This window comes from Hemicordylus capensis, chromosome 2 (genome assembly GCF_027244095.1).
Source record: "Hemicordylus capensis ecotype Gifberg chromosome 2, rHemCap1.1.pri, whole genome shotgun sequence".
Taxonomy (NCBI): Eukaryota; Metazoa; Chordata; class Lepidosauria; order Squamata; family Cordylidae; genus Hemicordylus; species Hemicordylus capensis.
The window spans coordinates 38,387,129-38,411,998 of record NC_069658.1 but is presented as its reverse complement, the minus strand read 5'-3'; the positions used below and the strand labels follow the sequence as shown (position 1 = coordinate 38,411,998).

The following is a 24,870-nucleotide window of genomic DNA, read 5'->3' as shown; positions in this document are numbered from 1 at the left end:
TATACCGCCTTTCGTTAAAAGAAAACCCCAAGGCGGTTTACAAAAATTAAAACATACAATAAAAGCAATAAAAACACCAAGCAATAAAAACACCAAGCTAAAAACATATCAAACAAGCATAAAAAACAAGACAACAGATAAAAACACACAGAAGCAGCAGCAGCAGTGCTTAATTTGAGCTGCTCCTTCCTGACCCTGGTCCAAACAGCCACCTTTGCCTTGGAGATTCAGTGACCCTAATTTTAGATTGCTCCATGACATTTTATTTCGCAGCTATGAGCTTTTAAACAGTTTGTGACTATCTATGGTGATGGTGACAGGTAGACCTGTGACTATGAATCAGAGTCTAATCACACTTCAGGATTTTCAACTCTTGACCAGTCATTAAAAGCCCCACATCAGTGACCATTTACTGAAACTATAAGCTTAAGGGCTTTGCATTGACATTTAGTAGGGCTGCAATATTATAGATAGTGATTCTCATGTGGCAGGTTCAGTGCTTAATGTTCTAAAAATGGATGGATTTGTAGCTTGGACCTACCTATAATCACACCCTTTTTGCTGTGATCCTAAAAGTATATCAATTGGCTGTGGTTATTATTTAGTGGTGAAGGAGATGCTTTGTGCTCATTAGGGATGTGCACGGATCTGGTTCGGAGGCCCTTTATGGGCCTCCAGACTGGTTCGAACGACCAGTGGTTCTGCCAGTTCGAAGGCGGGGGGATGAGTTTAAGGGCAGGGGAGGGTACACTCACCTCTCCCACCGCATTCCCCCCACTGGCGCTCCATTGTAAACCGGTCCGGCAGGGCGGCAGTGTACTTCCCTGCCTCACCGTCCCCTCATCAGACTGGAAGTAAGCGGAAGTACCTGGAGCACGTGTGCTGCTGCCCGGCATGACCAGTTTACATCCAGCAGGGGGGACATGGCGGAAGGGGTGAGTGCACCCTCTCCCACCCTTAAAGCCACCACCCCGCCTTCAAACTCCCCCATGCTGGTTCCGTGCACATCCCTAGTGCACATGTGTAGATATTCTCCTATCTTCTTACTCTATGGACTCCAGGTCTAAGCTCTGGCATTCAAGACAGGTTTTAGGGTTAACTCAACTGAGCTGTGGCTCAAAATAAGCCTCGAGTGGTTCTCTTTTTGGAATCTGATAATAGCTTGACACTCCTAATAGCAGTATCTGTCTAATGTATGTCTATATCTGTATAGTATTCAGGGAGGAGCTGTAGCTCAGTAGTAAAACAACAACAAATATTTATAAACCACTTTTCAACAAATGTTTCCAAGGTGGATAATATATAGAAATAATGAATGAATGAATAAATAAATAAATAAGATGTAAGTATGTTTTACATACAGTAAATTTCATGTTTACTCCTTAGCATCTCAGGTAGCAGGACTGGAGAAGAACTTTTCCTGATACCTTAGAGTGAGCCATTACTACTCAGAGCAGATTCAACTCCTTTAGAATGGGTGGCAGTGGAGCAAGGACCCTGGAAAGCCTGAAATATCTCCTGTCCTTTTGAGGGGGGTGGGAGGTAAGGCCATCCCTAGGCGTGTGAGGGACTGGGGGCGAATCAACATGTTCAGGGCCTCCTTAACATTTCATATCATTTCAGAATCATACAGTGTAAATAGTGTGAGTGAGGTTTTTGGATATGTCCAACCAGCTTGGACATATGCTGCATTTCTGAAGGGGGGGTGGAACACACACACACACACAACTCATGCTTCATAGTTCTCACTTAGACCTTCTGGGTTGCCAACCAACTTGAGCATAGTGCGTGTGTGTGTGTGTGCGTGCGCACGCGCGCGCGATTTTCTGCAATGAAAGAAGCCACTTATAGGACAACTTTGATAGGTTTAAAAAATAAATATATGTATAAAAAATCAACAAATTCTCCAATCCATTTCAAATTAAATATTCAGAGTCTTCCCAATCTACCCTACATCTGTGCCCAATATCAAAGCACTATGGCAAGCCATTCCCTAAATATTCACAGGGTGGGGGAATAACCACAAAAAGAAAATCACATTATACCTCCATTACTAAGCCTTAGGAGTCCAACTGCAGGCAGTCAAAGGCTAGGCTGGGCAGGACAGGACAGGAGCTGTGGTGGGCAAGGACAGCCAGTGCTGGCCACTCTGCCTCCTTCCTTCTTTGTTGCCTGCAGCAGCCTGCCTGCCTGCCTGCTCAGGCTTCAGCATGGCCTGGAGAGTCCTCTCTGGAAGCCCTACCCACCCACCCACCGAACAGCTGAGGCAGAGAGGGAAGGAGCTGTAGCAGCTTGCCTGGAGGGAGCCTGCTGCACGCACACACACACACACGGTCGACTCTCAGGCTGGACGGCAATTGCTGGGACTGGGAGAGAGAGCAGGGCAGGCTGCAGAGTGCCCAGAGCAGGGCCTGTGCCAGCATGGGGCTGGGGGCAATTGCCCCAGTCGCCCCTCCCTTAGGATGGCCCTGGTGGGAGGTAGAGCAGGCCTCTGGCATCTCTTTATAGAAAAACCACATCTATCCCACTCAGTATTTGCTTCACACTTTAATGCGACCAAGAAACAGGACTCAAGATAAGGCTGCCATGCCCTTCAATATTTCATAGATGAAAGTAGGGTCACTCTTGTACATGAGTCAGTGGAGGCAGAGGCAGCCAAGTGGCATGACCTAATGGACTATGGTTGATCAACACAATCCACACTCAGATGTACCACAGCTAAAGAGCAGGAACTGAACCTGCATGCAAGCAGATGGTTCCAGAGGACAAAAGCATTGAAGCTGCTTAGCAAGTTAAACACATCTAATAAACATAGCTTATTTTTTGTGTATAGACACCATAGTCCTGGCCAAGAGAACAGAAGTCTTCAGCTAAAGGCCTTGTGGGCTATGATACTTCACTGAATTTGAGCTTTTGTCCTCTCTTAAAGTTATTAAAGAATAAAGTAATTTACTTTATCAGCAGCTTGTTTTGCCAGAGGGTCTCTTTAAGAAGGGTGCCTTGGCCCTTGCCCACCCCCATGGTCTTCAATCCCTTTGTTGCAGCATTCATGCCGCTCTTCAGTTCTTGGCTATCAACTGGTGGGACATTTGCACTCCTCAGTAGCTAGACTTAGCCTAGGGACTGATGCCTCTATCATCTGGATAGAGCATTTCCTTCTTGAGATGCTTTAAGGAAGCCAAGTGCTGTTAAACCCAATAATTCATTAAAGTCCGTGCTAATGTTAAGAGCTGATTTCTTGAGTCTATAGTTACCAATTTGGATATATATGTCATAAGACCATTACAATGTTGTGCTCCTTCACTGGTGCCAGATTTCCTACAGCATAGTATGGTGAATTATAGTGGCAGACCAGATCATGTATACACTTGCCTAGTGCAGCAAGTAGTTTCATCTATTTCTATTGCTCTTTTTAAGATTTTGATTTTATTCTGATAGATTTAATCTAAAACAGAAACATTTTTAATCCAGTCCATCTTGCCTACTCAAGGGATCTCATCACCATTTCATCTATTTGCTCAGTGATTTTTTTAAAAAATCACATTCCGTTGGGAGTGACCTGCCATACTTGATTCCACCCAAGTGTTTACAGTTACCTGTTTCTCATTCGTTTCTGTCAATCCACTTTGAAGCTGCTTCTCAGACACAGGATGAGGGCAGATGAGACAGGTAAAAGCAGTGTTATCTGTTTCCTTATTTGTTTGTTTTTATGCTTCTGTAATGCCTTTCATTAAAAAGTATCCTCAATGTAGTTTACAACATATTAAAACATTATTAAAACATATTAAAACTCCTGCTAACTGGGCAAAGAGGCACCTTTTACCATGGTGATTCTCTTTATTTAGCAGGGGGAGAGTAACTGGCCCTATCCACCCCCAGCACAGTACTTCCAGTGACTGTTGCTGGTGTGTGTCCTATGTTTCTTTTTAGAATGTGAGCCCTTTGGGGACAGGGAGCCATCTTATTTGTTTTATTTCTCTTTGTAAACCGCCCTGAGCCAATTTTGGAAGTGCGGTATAGAAATCGAATTAATAATAATAATAATAATATTAATATTAATAAACTCAATAAAACAAGCCAATATATAATTGATTTAAAATGTAAAAACATAATTAAAATACTATTCAAAAACTCCATAAAAACACACATTAAAACATATAACGAAGGCATACAACAGATCTATTATCCAAAGTGCGCCTGAACAAAACAGTTGCCTTCAGAAGGCAAGGAGAGAGATGAGGGAACAGATCTTGCCAGAAAGAGAATGTCATGACCTGGGAGCATCCATAGAGAAGACCCTGTCACACCAGTGTAGAATAGTCAAACCTCCAAAGGGATCCACATGCAGAGTAGAGGCCCCCTAGCAGACCTTGTTGGGCAGGTAGAATCACTTGGGCATACGCAGTCCTCAAGATATCTGAATCATAAACTGTTTAGGGCTTTAAAGGTAATTAACTACTCCTTAAATTGGACCCCAAGACCCCAACTTGGCACAGAACTGAAGTCTTTATCTTTACATTAGAGTTCCCAAGGCATATTTTGGAGGAAATTATTTGTTTTCAACTGAGAGTTGATATAGATTTTGTGAGAATGTGTTGCAGAGGTTGGTGTGGCTGTTTGCTCTCACTCCTTGTGAACATTTCAATTAAAAAAGAATGATGTTCTATATTATATCCTCTCTCTAGACTTCATCCTCCTCAGGTTATTCAGTGGTAACTTAGTGCTAGATGTCACATGTTATCCATGTCTACATGTGTTTAACTTTTGCGTGACCATGAAATTTTATTTTGGTGCGAGTGATAAATACTTTGGACTCCACAGAAGGGTCCCCCCTGCTCCCCGCATTGGTGATGATGATCTACTTGCTCTTCCCCCTCACCCACATAGACACATCACCCTGATGCTTTATGCCTACGTCACAGTGTGATCTGGGTCTGGTTGCTCCAGCAACAGCACACACTTGGTAACACTGTGGTCATGTGAGTCAGTTGAGAAGTTTTACTTGGTTTTTATTAGCCTATGAAACAGTTCCCTGTTATCTGCAGTTACTAGCTTGTCCAATTCTCACAAATTATTATCTGTTAGTAACACTTAATGCAAATTACGTGCAGTGTTTAAATAGGCTGGCCTCCCCAATAAAAAGTAATTGTGGATGCTACCAGCTTCCAGGGCATGCCTGGTTAACTCTAATGCTACACGATTCAGTTGGAGTTAAAGGGTGAGGCAACCCAACCCTGAGGATTGAATCTTTGCTCACCCGTCGTATCTACAGCTGTGCTCCAGTCTAAATAAGTTGAGTTAGTAGAGTCATGGGCACTTGACCATCTTCAGGTTACTAGGCTACAGATACAATAAGTTCTGGCCTGCAGATCACAGAGCTGGAATGAATACAGGGTGAGGAAGCAACTAGCAGTGAGGTTAACGGCAACCATTTAGAAGATTGTCATTTGTGGGCTGATCTTTTAGCTGGGATTTGTAGAACATCCACGGTGAGAAAAGCCATCCCTCCCACCTGATATTGACATTTGTTGTTTGGTTCTTTTTCAGACATGGAGATGACTTGATTGTGACACCATTTGCTCAGGTAGGCATAACGTGCTACGTAGGTCCTGTGAAAGGATCAAAAGGATAATATGTATTCTGTGGCGATGCTGAAAAATATATTTGAAAGGGGCAGTGCTATTGTTTCCAACATATCCAGACAAAAATAACATTCTGAAAAGGAACCGCCTCCCTTGTTACCTATACTGTTTAGAGGTGCCATAAACTGGAGTTAGAGGCATGCCAGACAAGGCACATCCTGCGTACACTGGCTGGGACCCAAAAAGCTCCGTAGGCTCATATAATGGGGCAGGTGGGGTTGTACTGGCCTGGTGGAATTTGTTTTCCTTTGAGTATCCAATGGCAGGGGTGTATCTAGGGTAGGGCAGGCAGGGCACGTACCCCGGGCGCCACTTGAAGGGGCGCCATTTTGTAAAATCAAAAAATTAAAGAACAAATGGCTGCTGAAAACAAAATGGCCACCGTGCATGCTCAAATGGCCTCTGTGAGGCCCTAGGTCATGCCAGGCCTTGCAGAGGCCATTTGAGCATGTGCAGTGGCCATTTTGTTTTGAGCAGCCATTTTTTAAAAAAAGATTATTTTTAAAAATGGCCACCGCACATGCTCAAATGGTCCCTACGAGGCCCTAGATGCCAGCGGGGGGAGGGGGGACCTTTGCAGAAGCCCCCCCCAGCCTTTAGGAAGCCCCCCAAAGGGGCTATAGGTAATTTTAAAATATATATATATATATAATATAAGACACTGTACACATATTCAGATTGGCACTATGTACAGAGAATCAGGGCTTGTGAATACTGAGCTGAAGCTTATGAGCTAGGATTGTATTCATTTGCTCTTACTTTGCTTCTTGTGATAAGTGGGTTAAATGTGATGTCTTAATAATATGGCTATTAATGGTGAGTTTGTCTTTGAATCAGTGTGAAATCCTGAGTATGAAGGCCCACTGGGAGTTTCTTGCTCTCATTTTAACTGTCTTTCTGAAATGCTAGGATATATTCCAAGCAGTGACACAGTTTACTCTGCATATCCTTTAATTATTTTCAGAGTATCTGGGAAAAGTCAAATTCTCCATTTATTTTTAAAACTTATGTAATGGTGATGCTATGATGCATAGTAGAGAATTAGACAGCCACTTCTGTTTAGTTTTCCAAGTACACCTCCACATAGTATTTGGGTATTTCATGAGCCCCAGCATACTGAAATTTGTAGTTTTCCAGCATTTTTTGGTCTGGCTAAGTCCACTGTTAAATAGTTTTTGAAATATTAATAGATTAACGAGCCTGACTTGTATTTTTCAGCTGATATTATCGTAAAGTTATCTGAAAGATGGGTGTCAGATGTTTGGACAGGGGGTGCAATTTCAGTGTTTGCCCTATGCACTATTTTCCCTAGATACGCCTCTGTCCAATGGTCATATTACAAAAAGCTTTTGAAACTTTTGGAACATGACCAGCTTTGATGGTCGACCGGGTCAGTCATCTGCTTGGTGGATGTGGATGTGCAGGGCTCTGCTTCATGCAAGGCCTTGCCCCAAAATATTTATATTTCACAGGCCTGTAGCTGGAGGGAGGAGGCTAGGGTGGGCCCACCTCTCGTAATATCCCCCTCCCCCGCATTTTATACAAATAAGTGCTCTAGGCTGTGTCTGGCCTCCATACTATTAGTTGTCTCCCCCACCCCCGCGCCCCCAGTTTTACACTGCCTACAAGCCTGATATTTCAGTCTACACATTAGTGTTGATTAATTTTCCAGGTCATGGAAATGATTTTTATTTAAACTATTTGCTTATTACTAACCTTAACCCAGAAGTTATCCATATTGTGGTCAAATATTGCTATATAATATGCCAAATGCACATTAATGTAGTCTGATTTTATAAGATTATCTTATTCTTTTTATTTGTTTTATTATTTGTTGAACTGCTGGTCTACAACCGAAATAAAGTTTTACTTACTTACATTAGTGTCGGTACCATAAGATATGCTGCCAGTGTTTATGTACAAAATTACCTATGCAATGCAGAATAAAATGCCAGCAAACAGGATCACATGAATTTGTTTAATGCAGACTAGTTGGATGGATAGCTAGATGTCAAATGTGAAAGGTTCCTTTATATTATTATTAGTTCATTTTGCCAGTCGTGAAAGGTTCTTTTTGTACAGATGTTAACTGCTGTAATAATTCTTAGGCAAATGGTACTGGACAGCAATGGACCATTCTTACCATTTTGGAGAAACAAAGGATGCTTTGTTGGGGAATTTTCCTACTCTTTGAACAAGGCTGCTTTTGAACAAATAATGGTTTCTTTAGCAAGAAAGAAAGCAACAAAATGATTGTCCTAGTGTTACAAATGCTTCATTGTGAAAGAATGGTCAAAGGCTTCAGACAATCCTTGAAAGTTTAATAGCTTATTTAGAAAGTCTTCTGCCTACTGTCCAATGGAACAGAGAGGAATCAGTAGTACACCTGAAGAACTTAAGAATGAAATATCATTTCTCTTTGCTACAGGTGCTGGCCAGCTTACGTACTGTACGGAATAATTTTGCTGCATTAACCAATCTACAGGATCGAGCACCCAGCAAGTGAGTGTGGGCTTTTTCTCATTCGTAACCTTTTGAGCTTGTGCCCCTTTACACTGTGTAATCCCTCCATACTGCCATGTACGCAAATACAAAATACCATGAGAAAGATTACTATGTGCCAGGTGGACCTGTGGTAAACTCACAGCCATTTCTGAGGTCACAGCTGCTGGGAAAAGGCAGCCACAATTACAGAGATGGCTCCTGACATGCTGCATGTGTGACTGAGTTCATACAAAACTTTCTTGACTCGGGCTGAAACGACTGGTTATATTAAATGCATGGTAATCTCTGGAAACAGCAACTGGGTTTTAAATTCCCACTCCTTTACCCTCCGTAATCTCTGTGGCAACTCTGTCCTGACATTATGACATTGTGCAGGGGTGGGTGTAGGGGGGTGGATAGTTGCCCCCCCCCCGGACTGAGCCTGCACTCCCACATATCCCAGCACCCATTCCGCCAACTCTCATCCACCCAAGGGCGCACTCAGATGTCCTCTGTTGCCTTTCCCCAAAGGAATCCTACCATCAGACCCATCTTTGGGGAAGTCCATCTTGCCAACAGGCAGTAGTGTCATCAGTGATGTCTCGGTGTGCTGGGCAATCCAGCCAGATAGACAGGCAGCGAGGATCGTTCTGCTTCTGGGGCAGAGGGCAGCCTTGCACACCTGCCTAGCTTCCTGCAAGTGGAAGAGAAGGAAGGAGGGAGGGACAGACAGAGAACATGCTGTGACCCTCACTTCAGTCTCAGGAAGCAGCAGCTCCAGCTGGAACTCTGGCACAGAGGGTAAGTGGGAGATTGGGGGCTGGAGTGCAGTGTAGGGCACATGGCTCAACCCCCCCCCCCGCCCGTAGTCCTGCAGACCCCCATGACTCATCCACTCCCTTTCCATGTCATTGACGACCACTGGTGGGAACTGGGAGATGCACACTGGTGTGATGTCAAGACAGGACATGGGCAAGTTGTCCTAGATCTTACAAATGCAGCTATGCATTTAGTGTAGGACACAGTTTTGATCTTCAAGGACACACATATGTATGGTACCATGGAGGAACTTAGCAGAGTGAATCCAACCACTCTCTGTGTTTATTTTCCTGTACTCCATTCCATAACTCTTATATTACCTCAGAAGATGTTTTACCTTGGCATTGAGGGGCTCTCCCATTGAAAATAGTAGGTCTTAAAAGTGCTAAATTTTTCATTTAATGTTCTTTACATCTGTATCCTGCCCATCCTCCAAGGAGCAAAAAGGTAGAATACATGGCATTAACCTACCATGAATATTTATATACCACTTTTTAACAAAGTTCTCAAGCAATTTACATAGAAAAATAATAGATAGATAAATAACGGTGCCTCCCAGTCCCCAAAGGGCTCACAATCAGGAAGAAAAACTCAAGGTAGACACCAGCAACAGCTTCTGGAAGGATGCTGAGCTGGGGCAGTTGTTCTCCCCCTGCTAAGCATAAGAGAATCACCACTTTCAAAGGTGCCTCTTTGTTCAGTCAGCAGGGGTCTTAACCCTCACAATATCATGGCATGGTTGGCTAGAATGAAAGACTGTAACTTACCCAAGGTCATTTGATCAGCTTCATATTTAAACAGGGATCTGAATCTGAGTTTCCCCCTGCTAAATGAGCATAGAGGCACCTTTTAAAAGTGGCCTTTCTCTTTATTTAGCAGGGGAGAGCAACTGGCTCTATCCATCCCCAGCACAGCATCCATTCAGTGGCTATTGCTGGTGTTTCTCTTATGTTTCTTTTTCAAATTATGAGCCCTTTGGGGACAGGGAGCTATTTTATTCATTCATTCATTCATTCATTCATTCATTCATATGTAAACTGCTTTCGGAACTTTTACTGAGAAGAGGTATATAAATACTGATCGTATTCATATCTCAATGTAACACCTTTGCTAGTAAATCAGACTAAGAACATAGGAACAGCCCTGCTAGGTCAGGTCCAAGGCCTATCTAGTCCAGCATCCTGTTTCCCATAGTGGCTCACCAGATGCCTCTGGGAAGTCCATAGGCAAGAGATGAAGCCATGCCCCCTCTCCTGTTGCTGCTCCCCTGCAACGTATTCAGAGGCACCCTGCCTCTCAGCCTTCAGGTAGTCTATAGCCATCAAGACTAGTAACCATTGATCGACTTGTCCTCCATGGATTTGTCTACGTCCCTTTTAAAGCCATCCAAGCTGGTGGCTGTCACCACATCCTGTGGCAGATAATTCCATTAATTGATTTTATTTATTTATTTATTTATTTATTTATTTATTTATTTATTTATTTATTTATTTCTCAAATTTGTAGACTGCCCAAAACATGCGTCTCTGGGTGGTTTACAACAACATAAACAAAAAATGAAAACCTTAAAACAGTTTAAAACCACAGTCAAGTTAAAAAGCTTGGGTGAAAAAAATGAGTCTCTAGGGAATTTTTAAAGGTTGTCAGAGATGGAGAGACTCTCATTTCAGCAGGGAGCGCATTCCAGAATCGTGGGACAGCAACAGAGAAGGCCTGTCCCTTCATAGACACCAGACAAGCTGGTGCAGACGAGCTGGCAACCGCAGATGAACCTCTCTAGGTGATCTCAATGGGCTGTGGGGCTGATGGTGAAGAAGACATTGTCTTAAATATCACAGAACTCCTGTGTCACATTTCATTTTGCTCTATGAGAAAAAGTACTTCCTTTTGTCAGTCCTAAATTTCCTGGCAATCAGTTTTGCATACCATGCATAATTTTACAGATCTCTATCATGTCTCTCCTTAGTTGCCCTTTTCTAAACTAAAAACGCCCAAGTGTGGTAGACTTGTCTCAGAAAACTGATGGGCTGAATTTTGCCTATTGTGCTGGACTAGGTACCGTAGATCTTTGGTCTGAGCGAGGCATTCTTAGGGGGAAAGGAAACGTGGCATGGGAGTTCTGTTATTTTTTGCTTTACTTATTAGCCACTTTGCAGCTTTGAAGACTGGAGAAGTATAGTACTCTGGAAGAGGGTGTTAGCCCGTTGCTCTCGTGCCCCTTCCCCAATCTGAATCCCCTCCCCTCAAAGTTGCTAGTTACTCCATTGTAAGAGACATACAGTGTGTAATAATGGATCTTCACAGTTGGTTTGGCCCTAATAGTCTTATTAATCTTTTGCCTCACTTTTGTTTGCTCACAAAATACTATTTTTCCTGAATGACAAGCTCTAAGAATGCTGTAATATAGTTTCATGCTTATGACTTATGTTCTTTCTCTTTCTGTCAGACGGTCACCCATGTGTAACCAACCATCCATCAATAAAGCAACCATAACAGGTAAGGCCCCTTAATATGGCCACAACATTTCAATTAGATGTTATCATGGTTAAAGATGTTAAGATTCCATGGTCAACACAGTGAAATCCACCAAATTCTAGATGTGTTATTGATTTGTAAAATAAATGCATTTTTGTGATCTCAGAGACTAATACAATTTTCTTTTAGCCCATATATTTTCCAATTCTATGATGTCCAAGATGTACCACTGTTTAATTTCCTTCCTGCGATTTAAACAACACAGTCCAGTAGAGCTGTTTTACACACAAGGATGTAAGTGACACATGAAGCAGAAGTTTTCTTTCTTGTTTCTGCTGCAGCAGATCCCCTAACTACAGCTACTGCTCAGTTTTCAAGCTGACTCACCTCTTCAATTGTTTGAGCTTCAACAGTGAGCACTACAATAAATGCTTCAGCTGTGCATACAGATCTCTTACAGATACCTAATTGTAATCTTTGGGTTATGACCATTGTCAGAAGACTTTATAGACACTGGGCCTTATATAGAGCTTTTCTATGCCAGGCAGTATGGCAGAGGGTCACTGTTGACCTTCAACCTCTACCCCCTTTCAGATACCAGGAGTTGGAGAATTGTACAAGCCAGGTAACTTGATCTTTCCAACAAAGCTGCAGGAACTGGGCGAGCAGCTTCAACAGCTCCTGTGCAGGAGCATCTGGTGCAGAACACCTTATTCCCTGGTTGCTGGCTTCTACAGCCAATCTGATCAGTTGCAATAGACGACTTATTTTGAATATGGGTCGGAAGACAACATCGCATCAGCCTGAAGTGAAGCAGTGGATTGGGATGAAAAGGTGGGGGGAAATGTATAATAGTAAAATTACATCTTACAATCCATACCCTGTGCTAAAAAGGGTACCATTGGGGTTGGGACTGTAGCTCAATGGTAGAGCACCTACTTTGCATGCAGATGGTCTCAGGTTCAAACTCTGTTACCTCCAGGAGCATTTCCAGATGTGGCTTTTAGCTTGCTTCTCCGGAATGGAGCGTTCGCATATCGGCCACATTTACCCCGAAGTCCTTGCAAGCTATCTGGGAGTACTTCACACATGATTTGGGTTTTTCATTGTGTGTTAGAGTGTAGCACAATTTATGTCTGGGGTAAACAAAATCCACTTTTTGAGTCAGTTTCTTAGGGCAAATCCAAATTCGCAGTAAAGCCAGCTGTCCGGAAATGCTCCAGGTAGGGCTGGAAAAAGACTCCTGCCTGAAACCTGGAGAGTCAACCCTTGAAACCCTGCCAGTTAGTGTAGACAATACTGAGCTAGATGGATTACTAGTCTGCCTCAGGATAAGGCAGCTTCCTCTATTTGTATTTCTCCCAGAATATACTCTGAAGGCACATACACGATGCAACCACCTTGCTACAGCTAAGCAGGTCTGGTCAGTGCCAGTGACATCATAGACATCTTATGTGTGCTGCCATTCTGGATGAATGGCAGGAAAGCAATAACAAAATGATGATGATGATTTTTACATTTATATCCCACTCTTCCTCCAAGGAACCCAGAGCAGTGTACTACATACTTAAGTTTCTCTTTCACAACAACCCTGTGAAGTAGGTTTAGGCTGAGAGAGAAGTGACTGGCCCAGAGTCACCCAGCTAGTTTCATGGCTGAATGGGGATTTGAACTCGGGTCTCCCCGGTCCTAGTCCTGCACTCTAACCACTACACCACGCTGGCTCAAATGATGCGGTGTTCCTTTCAGCTGAGGTACACAAGTGGGCTTCCCCATTTACTTCAGTAGTGGGTGAGCTCTTTAAAAGTATAGCTTTGTGCACACAGGGGAGAGTAAAAAGCATGGCGTTTTGCAGACTTCGAGGGTAAAAAGCATGACTTTTTACTCTCCCAGTGAGATCAAGAGAGAAGCCATGGGCTTCAGGGCTACACTACACGTCTCTTAGCCTCCCTGCAAGAATGACTGTATTACAGCAATTATGAAATAAACTCTCTTTAAGCCTTGATCATGGGTTATTTCCTGTTAGTTCATTATTAAATATGATTTGCATTTGAAAACATTATAGATGTCATGAAATAACAATAATAATTCTCCCATGTATAGTTTTGTAGTAGTCTGTCAACCCCAGAATTCTCAGTATTGGGGACTTTGATTCTGAATGCTGTCATTAATTACCTCTTCCCCTCTGTCCAAGTTTGCCTTTTGAGGCTGTGGAGATGTCTTATTTTAATACATTAGCCTAGCCTCATTTCAAATTTTGTCAAATATAATAGCAGTGTAATGAGATCCTTTCTTTTTCTCCATTTGGAAGCAAATAAAGTGTTTGCCAACCTTTTCTGTTAGAAAAGGGAGTTGTCAGAAATGCTGTTGTTGCCAAATCAGTGTTGAGCATGAGTTAGTACTCATTATAGACAAGAATCCTCAGGTGTATGGTTATGATTAACTTTGAAGGATGCCTAGTACCTGTCTGAAGTCACTGTTTTATATTATATGGTGTAAATTCTAGTATAGGTGAGTTCATAGAGGCATATGAATACCTATAAGCTATATTTCAGCCTCTTGGAAATTCACGGAGTAAAAGATTTCTCCACATCCTTATAATTTACCAAGTGAAGAGATGTTCTGCTTTGGCCCCTTTCCTCTCCCTCTTGCCCTGCCACACACTCACCCCATCAGTTCTGGCTTACATATACTCTTTTAATTGGTTGTTTCTTTCATTCCAGCTAAAGGGTTCCAAGTATATGTCAGGCAAATTACATTTTAGGCTACAGGAAAGTAATTTACAGCACAGTGCTCTGCACACTGGCTGACATAACACACAGTTCCCCTAGAGCTGGAGGGGCCCCCAGCAACCCGGGAACATTTGTCCCCCCTCTTCCAATGGTGGCTATGCCACTGAGTCCCAGGGCATGGTCTGAAGGTGCCAGATGCAGCAACCTTCCTGAAGCTAAGCAGGGTTTAGGTCTGGTCAAGGTTTGGAAGAGAGCCTGGGAACCCTATGCTTTGTGGGGATATAAATAAATAAATAAAATAACAACCCCTCTGGCATATGGTACAGTATATATTATGAGTCTTTAGTGCCTAGGGTTGGTTTGTCTTTCATATCCAACAGATACTGACCTACGTCTGGATGTATCTGTTGTAAAAAAATTTTAATGTGCTGTATATACCCTGCTAACTGTATATGTGCTGTATAACTCCTGCTAACTGAGCAAAGAGGCATCTTTTAAAAGTGGTGGTTCTCTTTATTTAGCAGTAGGAGACCAACTGGCCCTATCCAACCCTAGCACAACATCCCTCCAGTGGCTGTTGCTGATTGTCAACCTTATGTTTCTTTTTAGATTGTGAGCCCTTTGGGCACAGGGGACCATCTTATTTATGTATTTTTCTATGTATACCGCTTTGAGAACTTTGGTTAAAGGGCGGTATATAAATATTAATAGTAGTAGTCGTAGTAGTAGTCTTAGTAGTAGCAGCAGCAGTAGTAGTATATAATCTGTTATAAATAGACCAAAAGAAGGGGCCAAACACTTAAAAACATTGTCAGAATGTACTAGTTTGCATCTCCAGGGGTGGGGAGAAAAAGATGCCTTGAGAAGATAGCCCCACCTGTACTATCTGAGCAGCCATGTCTCCTTTCCTACATCCTCATGGCTGTGTGTTCTGAGGGAAGCACTCATCACATCACTTTTTTATTTTATTTTATTTTATTTTTATTTTTACATTTATATCTCGCTTTTCCTCTGAGGAGCTCAGAGCGGTATACATGGTTATCTTTATCCTCACAACAACCCTGTGAGGTAGGTTAGGCTGAGAGATAAATGATTGGCCCAGAGTCACCCAGTGAGTTTCATGGTTGAATGGGGATTCGAACTCTGGTCTTCCCGGTCCTTGTCCAACACTCTAACCACTATGCTATGCTGGCTCCCTTGCGGTATCTGAAGCCTCCAGCTGCTAATAAGAGAGCTGGTCTTGTGGTAGCGAGCATGACTTGTCCCCTTAGCTAAGCAGGGTCAGCCCTGGTTGCATATGAATGGGAGACTTGATGTGTCAACACTGGAAGATATTCTCCTCAGGGGATGGAGCCGCTCTGGGAAGAGCAGAAGGTTCCAGGTTCTCTCCCTGACTTCTCCAAGATAGGGCTGAGAGAGATTCCTGCCCGCAACCTCGGAGAAGCCGCTGACAGTCTGTGTAGACAACACTGAGCTAGATGGACCAATGGTCTGACTCAGTATATGGCAGCTTCCTATGTTTCTGTTTCTGTTTCTGAGGCAACTAGAACCAGGAGGTTTGCTTTAATTTTTTAGAGTGCACAAAAACATCATCATCACTATTTCTATTTTATTTTATTAATTCCTATTATTCTGCTTTTTAACAAAGAAGTTCGCAAAGCTTTTTACATTAAAAAAAAAAGAGATTAGAGAAGATTCCCTACCTCAAAAGGGCTCACAATCCAAAATTACACAGAAGGTAGACATCAGCCACAACTACTGGAAAAATGCTGTGCTGGGATTTACATCACTTATGTCCCTAAAGAGAGTGTTTTTTTAGTCACATCCTGACCATAAAGTGTTTTGCAAACTGGAAAGTGTCTTAGGAGTCCAAAGGCAGAAGAAACAAGGCAGTGAACACAGTTTTTTTTCCCTCTGGAAGCAGCATGTGAACTTACCTAACCGATTGCTTGTCTTCCATTAGACACTCTGTCAATTTTGCCAGACCTCGACTTCCAATTAAAGGGTGTGTTTTGGTGCCTGAATTGCTTGGCTGGAGCTGAAATACTAAACCAGTCCAATGTCTTGAGAGCACTAGAGGTTCATGGTACTTTGCCTGAACTAGTTTTGCCCATCCCTATTCATAACCCTGCATTTGATATTATAGGAGTTACCATAACGACAGACTTTGTGGCACAAGTGCAGAATCTCCACTCAGGGCATATAAAACATTGGTAATTGTGACACTGCATGTTATATGAATGCTTTACGCAAAGGGGGAAAAGTTGATAGAGGCTTTTCCCCACCACAGCCCTGCCTTTCTGCACCAATTTAGAAATTTGGCGCCAGCTTTCCACCTCACACATTTTTGCCGGAGGTGTTTGAAATACTGTCTGTCTGTCTTGGTTGCTGCTGGAAAGTTGCTTGTTTATTGCTCTATCCATGCAGTGCATTGCACCAAACAAGGGAAACATTTCTGACAGCTGTAGAGGTGAGGTTTCCATTTGCACAAGTCCAAGATGGCAGGAATTGGAGAAACCATTCACTGCCAGACCCAGAAGAAGCCAGGAGGGGGTGCCAGGGTCAAAGAAGATCTAGCTCCCTACCTCAGTGGAAAGCTCGGAATACTGAAGCACCCCTGGAAATCTGCCTCTCCACTTTGTTCCAGAATGTTATCTCATATTGCTTGCAGAAATAAGCATTTTCTCTGCCAAAAAAAAAAGTTGTTAAAGGGGAAATTAGCTTAAAACTAGAGGAGATGCTGGAAGAGTCATGATTGACACCCATTCTTATTTTAGTTGAAAGCAGTAGGGGTCAAGGTGTGGAACTGGATCAGCGAGCATCACTGGAGAGCGGGGCAAACTTCCTGAATAACGAAATGCTTGCATAACAGACATAAGAGAGGAGAGCTAGTCTTGTGGTAGCAAGCATGACTTGTCCCCTTAGCTAAGCAGGATCCACCCTGGTTGCATTTGAATGGGAGACCACATGTGAGCACTGTAAGATATTCCCCTCAGGGGATGGAGCCGCTCTGGGAAGAGCAGAAGGTTCCAGGTTCTCTCCCTGACTTCTCCAAGATAGGGCTGAGAGAGATTCCTTCCTACAACCTTGGAGAAGCCACTGCCAGTCTGTGTAGACAATACTGAGCTAGATAGACCAATGGTTTGACTCAGTATATGGCAGCTTCCTATGTTCCAAACAGGGATGTGCTAGTGCAGGAAAATAACATAGTTGCACTTAAAAAGTAGGATTTGCAGAACCGCACTCTTGTGCTGTAGTGCTCCTGTCCTGTGCATAACCTCCCTTTAAAACAGGTGAGGCATGCCACAGGATGCTTGCACAAATGCAACACTAGTCAAGAACACAAGCTCCAGATTTAGAGGAATTCACATGCAATGTGCTTACAGTGGTGCAATGACTTTCCACAAGGGCACCATAGGATATCAGCCTTTTACTTTTTGTACAGTTTACTTTTTGTACAGTAACCTTTTACTTTTTGTACAGTTCTCCTGACCTAAATTGCTCCCTGAAGCCCTCCATTTACCCCTTGGAGGGAAACATCAGATACCATATAGGAACAGATCCAACACCCCTTTTATCAGCACCATTCCACAAATCTTACACCCCCTCCCAGGTGCTTTGAACTAAAAACAACAACCCAATAATTTTAAAATGCAAGAGATCCAATCACAGAGCTTCTAACATGTCATCATCTACTGTAATTTGGCCTCGAATTTCCTGGATCATGCGAATCAATGGTCTGGTAGAGATGATATCGTCCCAGCACATGCGATTCGGTAAGGTGTGGTGCTGAAAGCGCACTCACCATGCTATTAGTGCAGGATGTCCACTGATGCGTACTTGGCATGTCCCTTTATTGCATGGGGAAACTGTTCATCTGAATCGCCCCTTTGGAGATTTTTGGAGCACATGTAAAGGGGCAATTCAGATGGACAGCCCCCCCCCCCCCGCCCAGACACACACCCGATAAAGGGACACACTGATTGTATGCTGAGATGTCTGCCATGTCACCAGTGGCGGAGGGAGGCTGGCAGCGGCCTGTGTTTAGCCGCTGCCACAGCCCCCTGGCCCCGGGATGTCAATTTCGGGCCAATTTCGGTTCCAGCCCCATTTGAGAGCGAAATAACACCCTCCGCATCTGACGTCAGACACGGGGGGCATGTGTAGGGCTGCATGGCATGGCCCCTGGGGGGCGGCAGCCCGGAATCTTTGTATCTGTTCACCCAATGGTGGCTCCATCCCTGCATGTCACAGCAGGCATTCTCTCAGCATGATCCTTTGCTTGTGCTGGGATAGTATCGTCAGAATTGGCCCCCTAAGATTTGTTGTTGTTGTTTGGTCACAGGTAATAACTGTGGTTAGTAGTAATCTTTATCCTTCTGATTGATTGATTAAGTGCTGTCAAGTCAAGTGCTGTCGTAATCAAGTCCATCCAACTTGCTGTTGGTCGTCCTCTTTTTCCTTCAACTTTCCCCAGCATTATGGACTTCTCAAAGGAGCTGGGTTTTTGCATAATGTGTCCAAAGTATGATAGTTTGAGCTTGGTCATTTGTGCCTTGAATGAAAATTCTTGATTCATTTGTTCTATGATTCATTTGTTTGTTTTGCTGGCTGTCCATGGTATCCTCAAAAGTTTTCTCCAGCACCAAAGTTCAAACGCGTCAATACTTTTTCTATCCTGCTTCTTCAAAAGTTCAGCTTTTGCACCCATAGAGTATCACAGGAAAAACCATTGTCCGAACGATTCTAATCTGTGTAAGTATAGACACATAACGGCATCTAAATATCTTTTCCAAGGCCTTCATTGCAACCCTAGCAAGTGCTAGTCTCTGGCGTATTTTCTTGACTGCTGGATCCTTTACTGTTGATGGCCGATCCTAAAAGGCAGAAGCTATCCACCACTTCAATGTCTTCATTATCAGTTCTGAGGCTGATTGCTGTATCCGTTGTCATTAGTTTAGTCTTCTTTACATTTAGTCGTAGTCCCATTTTTTCACTGTGCTCCTTGACCTTCATTACTAGAGCTTGCATATCATCCGCATTCTCAGCTATCAGAGTGGTGTAATCAGCGTAGCGCGGGTTATTGATGTTTCTCCCTCCAGCTTTAAACCTTTGCTCATTTTCTTCCAGTCCAGCTAATAGGGAGAAAGTATACAGCCTTGTCTTACTCCTTCGCCGACCTGAAACCAGTCCGTTTCACCATGTTTGCACACCCTTCCCTCAGAGCAGCCTTTTCCTATTACTTTGTCTTCTGAGGGGCCTTTGTGCGTTGCAAAGGATTCTGGGTGATTCTCCAGAGGCCCCTCCTCATCATTTGCCTCCCAGAGGTGATGGCCACATACCTTCTGTCCTACCTTATGAGCCATCTCTGGGCCGCGCTCAGAATGGCTGCTTCTACATCTCATCATTCAGGCCTAAATTTATACTTGGAAACACTGTGCAGACAATGATAAAAGCTTTGTGGACAGCAGCAATGGAGATATTTCCACTGAGAGGCACAGTCTGGTGGTGGTTGTGGCCTAACCCAAGAAGCCTTTGTGTTCAGGTCTTGTAGCTCTTTTGGTGCCAATGGGAATAGATTTAGACAGGAAGAGAAATATTACGAAGGACCTGGATTGTTTGGCTCTTTTTCTTCTTGCTTTTCTGCTTTTTCTGTATCTTTGTTGTGGTTTTCTGTCAACTTCATTGCCTGTGTTTTATTTATTATTTTATTTATTTAGTACATTTATATACCGCCCCATACAAAAAAAGTCCCTGGGTGGTTCACAATATAAAACCATTAAAACATTAACATAATTAAAACAATTTAAAATACAATAAAAACTCTTAACACCGAAGCTTTGAAACTATAAACTAAAAGCCTGCCTAAAGAGATATGTTTTTAGGTCCTTCTAAAAAACGTTCAGAGAAGGGGAAACTCTAATTTCCTTAGGAAGCACATTCCAGAGTCCCAGGGCAACTCTAGAAAAGGCCCAGTTTCGAGTTGCCACCAGCCGAGTTCTTAACGTGGTGGAGGTGATAAAGAACAAGGTGCTCTCTTAAGTACTAGAGATGTGCACGTAACCAGCGATGGCTGGTTTGACGGCGGAGGGGGGTCACCTTTAATGAGCAGGGAGGGTGCTCTTACCCTTCCCCCCCCCGCGTTTCCCCCGCCAGTGCTGAGTGCCTGGTGTGTGTGTGTGACGTGTGCAAGGTATGCACGCACACCGGGCACTTCCAGTCCGACATGCACCAGGGCGGCAAGGAGGTATGCTGCCACCCTGCAGGACCATTTTTAAAGACAGCACCGGCGGGGGAAATGCAGCAGGGGGCAGTAAGAGCGCCCTCCTTGCTCCTTAAAGGTAACCCCCGCCCCCGGTCATCAAACCGTCCAAGCCACTGGTCTTTCAACCCGGTTCGGAGGTCCGTAACAGGGCCTCCAAACCAGTTTGTGTACATCCCTATTAAATACCTCGGACCAAAGCTGTTTAGGGCTTTATAGGTAATAACCAGCACTTTGTATTTCTCCTGGAAACTTATTGGCAGCCACTGTCGTTCTTTTAAAATGGGTGTAATATAATCTCTTCAGGCAACCGGAGACCAACCTAGCTGCTGTATTCTGTATTAACTACAGTTTCCGAACTGCATACAAAGGCAGCCCAACATAGAGTGCATGGCAGTAGTCAAGCCTGGATGTTACCAGCATATGCACCACTGTTATAAGGTCGTTTATCTCCAGAAATGGGTGTAGCTGGCAAATCAGCCAAAGTAGAAAGCTCTCCTGGTCACTGCCTCAACCTGAGAAATCAGGGAGAGATTTAGGTCCAGACGTACTCCCCAACTACATACATGCTCTTTCTGGGGGAGTGCAACCCCGTTCAGAACAGGCAAATCTAAAACACTTCCTAAGTCTTGACCTCCCACAGTGAGTACCTCCATTGTGCTTGGATCCAGCCTCAGTTTGTTCTCCCTCATCCATCCCATTACCACTTCCAGGCAGGCATTTAGGGAAGTTATGCCATTTCCTGATGAGGTTGACATGGAGAAATTGATTTGGGTGTCTTCAGCATACTGATGACACCCTGCACCAAATCCCCTGATGATCCCTCCCAGCGGTTTCATGTAGATGTTAAAAAGCATTGATGTTATCTCTGTGCTTAGGGACCTTCAGGAATCGTAGGCTTTGTCACGACACTGGTCTCTCCATTGCCATTCTCTTGTTTACTTCTCCTTCTCACCTCCCCCAGACTGGGCCTCCGGGTTTTTTGAGGGGAGGGGGTTTGGTTCACCCGAGTCTGGCTCCTCAGGGTCACTGTGGCAGTCTCTCTCCAGAGGCCTCCACCACTCACCCTCCAACTGCCCCTCATCACTGGCCGACCCTGCCTTAAATCCCTCCTGCCAACTGATGCATCCCACGCCCCCGCTAATTGGACCTCTGCCCTGCCACATCAGGCTGCTCTCACCCTTGTCCCCCTCAGCTGTGCCTCTGTCTGCTGCCGCCTCCTTCCTCACTCGCCCCCGCCCTTCCCCTGGCCCCTTAGTCCTTGGTCCCACAGCGTCTCGGCCCACCTGGGGCATTTTTGGCCTCGGCCACCAAGAGAACGTCTGAGCCGGTAAGGCCGGCAGGGGCCCCCGCTGGACAGACTTCAAGGCCTGGAGCCTTAAAAGACCAATAAACACTGGGAAGTTTGGCTCTCTTGCCACACAGGCATAATGTAAAATTACTCCTGGCTCTTCTCCTCAGAGTACCTTTTGGCCGAGTAGTCCGGTAGAAGACCTGGTTTGGACCAGCCTGCGTTCAGTGGTTTTTGGAATCCCGGTTAACATCTGTGAATGGATCGAAAAAGAAAAGCAACACTGGGAGTGTGTCTATGAATGTGCTCTCGGTGTGTGTGGGGTACCATCCAGGCCTGTGGGCCTACCTATTGTCCTTGCAGTACAGAGAAAGATTGTTAAGGAGGACCTGCCTTTTGAGGGATTGTTATAGATGTTTCCCACACAAAGCTTTCAGAGATCCCTCAGTGTCTGAAAACTACTGTTCTAGAATGGTTCATGAAACAGCTATAGGGGGCAATTTTTATTTTATTTTATTTTATTTTATTTTAATTATTTTATTTTATTTTATTTACATTTTATATACCGCTCTTCCTCCAGGGAGCCCAAAGAGGTGTACTGCGTACTTAAGTTTCTCCTCACAACAACCCTGTGAAGTAGGTTAGGCTGAGAGAGAAGTGACTGGCCCAGAGTCACCCATCAAGTTTCATGGCTGAATGGGGATTTGAACTCGGGTCTCCCCGCTCCTAGTCCAATTAATGTACATGTCTTCATCCCCTTCCTAATTCTGCCAAGTCCCTCCTGCCCAACCACCACCATATGCATGCTTAATGTTTTTGGTTTATGAGTCCTGTTCCTCTAGATCTGCTACACAATCTCTAAAACTGGTATTGCATCTGCTTACTAAGTATTTTCTGTAAAATATGCCCACGCTCTCTTCTTTATTCCCCAGCCAGAAAGGTGTTTCCCCTTCCAATGAATCATAGTTAGGTGCACTGAAGCATGCTTATTAAATAAAGCCTTCAGTAAATAATAAACATTGGGTGCAATCCAGCCAAAGTTAAGCACTTTTAAGCCTCATTGATTTTCAATGGGAGAAACTGAAACACTTGTTTAACTCTTCCCATCAAAACAAGCAGGTTCTGAGGTGCTGAACTTTGGCAAGATTGTGCCCATTATTTACATTGCTGCAAAAGTGCTCAAGTTTTAAATTTCACTAAAGTTTCTTTTTCATGTATGTTTCCCATCACTGATGCCCAAAACACAATAATCACTAAACAGAATGATGAATGTACAGTATTAAAAAAATTGCTATTCTACAATGAAGCCTTCAAAGCAACTAGCAACGTTGTTTTTTTTTGGGGGGGGGGAGTTTTAAAAAAACCCATAATTATATACTTGGTAATTTTTAATTACATACTAAATAATTAAAAACAGCAAGCAACCATCAAAGCCAAAGTTATAAATCATGGATATATTACTGAAAGGTATTCCTGAACAACAAAGTTTTCAATCTATAGCGGAAGGAATATAAAGAGGGGGCTAGAATATAAAGAGGGGGCTGAATTTCTGGTGGCAAGATGTTCCACAATCGGGGGGGGGGCACCACTGAGAAGGCCCATGTGCCTGCCAGTCACACTTTAGATGGGAGGAGGTCGCACAGCAGGGCCTCCTCTGCCTTGAAATGTACAGCTAGGTTCATAAGGGAGGAAGCAGGCTTTCAGGTATCTGGGTCTTAAGCCACTTATGGCAGGGCTGCACAACCTTAGCCCCAGAAGTGCACCTAGGTAATTTTGGAGCCTGGACCTAAAGCCCCCACCACTGCAAGATAAGCCGCAATCCACTATTTTTTACACAAGAACATGCTCAGGGAGTTTTAGAAGAAATTAATTTATGAATAAGTTACTTCCCACTGATCAGCACATGCCACCTTTTGCATGGACAGTCCTGCCACTTAGATTAGCTGAATGCCCTACTTTTTACACCAGAATGTGCCGTACAGGAGAAGGAAGGGGTAAAATCAAAGGGAGACGAAAAAGAGCAAGGTGAGGAAACCAAGGGAAGACGGAAAGGAGAACAGGAAAAAAGACTGAGTAAGGGCAGGTGGAAAGGAACTATGTTAAAACCACAAGGAAAGGAGCCAATATTAAGGGGAAAGGAAAAACTGAAAGGGGCGAAGAGGAGCCCGGGTGATGGTGGGACAGGGGATTGAATTTGGATGCCTTGGTGTGTAGGCGCCCCAGGACAGCTCGGTCTCCCTGGGGCTGGTTCCCACCACCACCATGTTCCTTCCCCCCACCCCACGGATGCTCGCACACCTGCTGCAAAAAAGCCAAAGTAGCAGCCACAGAGGTGTGTGCGGGCATGGTCGTGTGGGTGTTCGGCCTCCGCCGGCAAGCAGCAGATGATGGGGGAACAGGAAGGAGGCAAGAGACAAAGGTGCACAGGCAGCAGCTGAGGGAGAGCCCCAGCCAGCTGCAGAGCCAAGCAGTGACAGGGAGCCAATGTGGAAGGGAAAAGGGACGAGCAGCAGAAGGCATCTCTCCAGAACAGGAAGAAGTGGGCGGGGGGGGGGCTGAAGGAGATGAGGCACTTTGCGGCCCGTCGGTTGGCCAAGCCCCACCAGAGAGGGGAAGCCGGAGGGAGGCAGCCGGAGTCTCTCAGCAGAGGAGGCCACCCCTGCATACCAGGCAGGTGCCTTTGGCACTACACAGACAGTGTGGGTGCCCCAGTAGCAGCCCACCACTCCTCGGGAGGGAATTTGGGGGCCACAAGTCCTGCGGGACAACTGGACCTCTGCCTGGAATCCAGTTTGGGGGGAGGAGGGTGCCTCTGTTCAGCCCTACAGCTGCTGTTGGACTACAGCTCCCATCATTCCGAGACACAGTGCCTAGGAATGATGGGAGCTGTAGTTCAATGACAGCAGGCGAGTCAAGGTTGCCTATCCCTGGGCCAGACCATTGCTGCTGCTGCTGCTGCTGCTAGTTGAGTGGGCCTCCTTCCCTTTGCCATAGTGGTAGACACTGGGGTTTATTTTATGATCAGACAGCACAGCCTGCATCAAAGCAACAATGTTGTAGCCAGCGGCTGCTCCCACCATATTTCTGCCCATGCCCCCACAATGTCCCATGCAGGATTACAGCAGCTCTCAGTTAAAACACTGTTCTTGCTGCTGCTGTTGGCCT

At 44.4% G+C, this 24,870-nt stretch overlaps 1 protein-coding gene and 1 long non-coding RNA gene across 22 annotated transcripts in view; one reads left to right on the top strand and one right to left on the bottom strand.

Moving 5' to 3' along the window:
* Positions 1–24,870, top strand: part of PDE4D (phosphodiesterase 4D) — a 990,732-nt gene that overhangs the window by 815,604 nt on the left and 150,258 nt on the right. For all 20 annotated transcript variants that reach the window (XM_053289923.1, XM_053289926.1, XM_053289927.1 and 17 more), the window contains 3 exons: positions 5,548–5,584; positions 8,071–8,144; positions 11,392–11,441. In XM_053289923.1, coding sequence (XP_053145898.1) covers positions 5,548–5,584; positions 8,071–8,144; positions 11,392–11,441 — 161 coding nt within the window. The remainder of the gene's footprint in view (positions 1–5,547; positions 5,585–8,070; positions 8,145–11,391; positions 11,442–24,870) is intronic.
* Positions 3,840–22,100, bottom strand: LOC128342547 (uncharacterized). 2 transcript variants are annotated; one of them, XR_008315063.1, is made up of 4 exons: positions 21,881–22,100; positions 16,738–16,838; positions 8,667–8,820; positions 3,840–5,609 (listed from the first exon to the last, which is right to left on the bottom strand). It is a non-coding gene; the product is annotated as an uncharacterized LOC128342547 (long non-coding RNA). The 2 variants fall into 2 exon arrangements; XR_008315062.1 differs by lacking the exon at positions 21,881–22,100 and adding an exon at positions 21,297–21,487.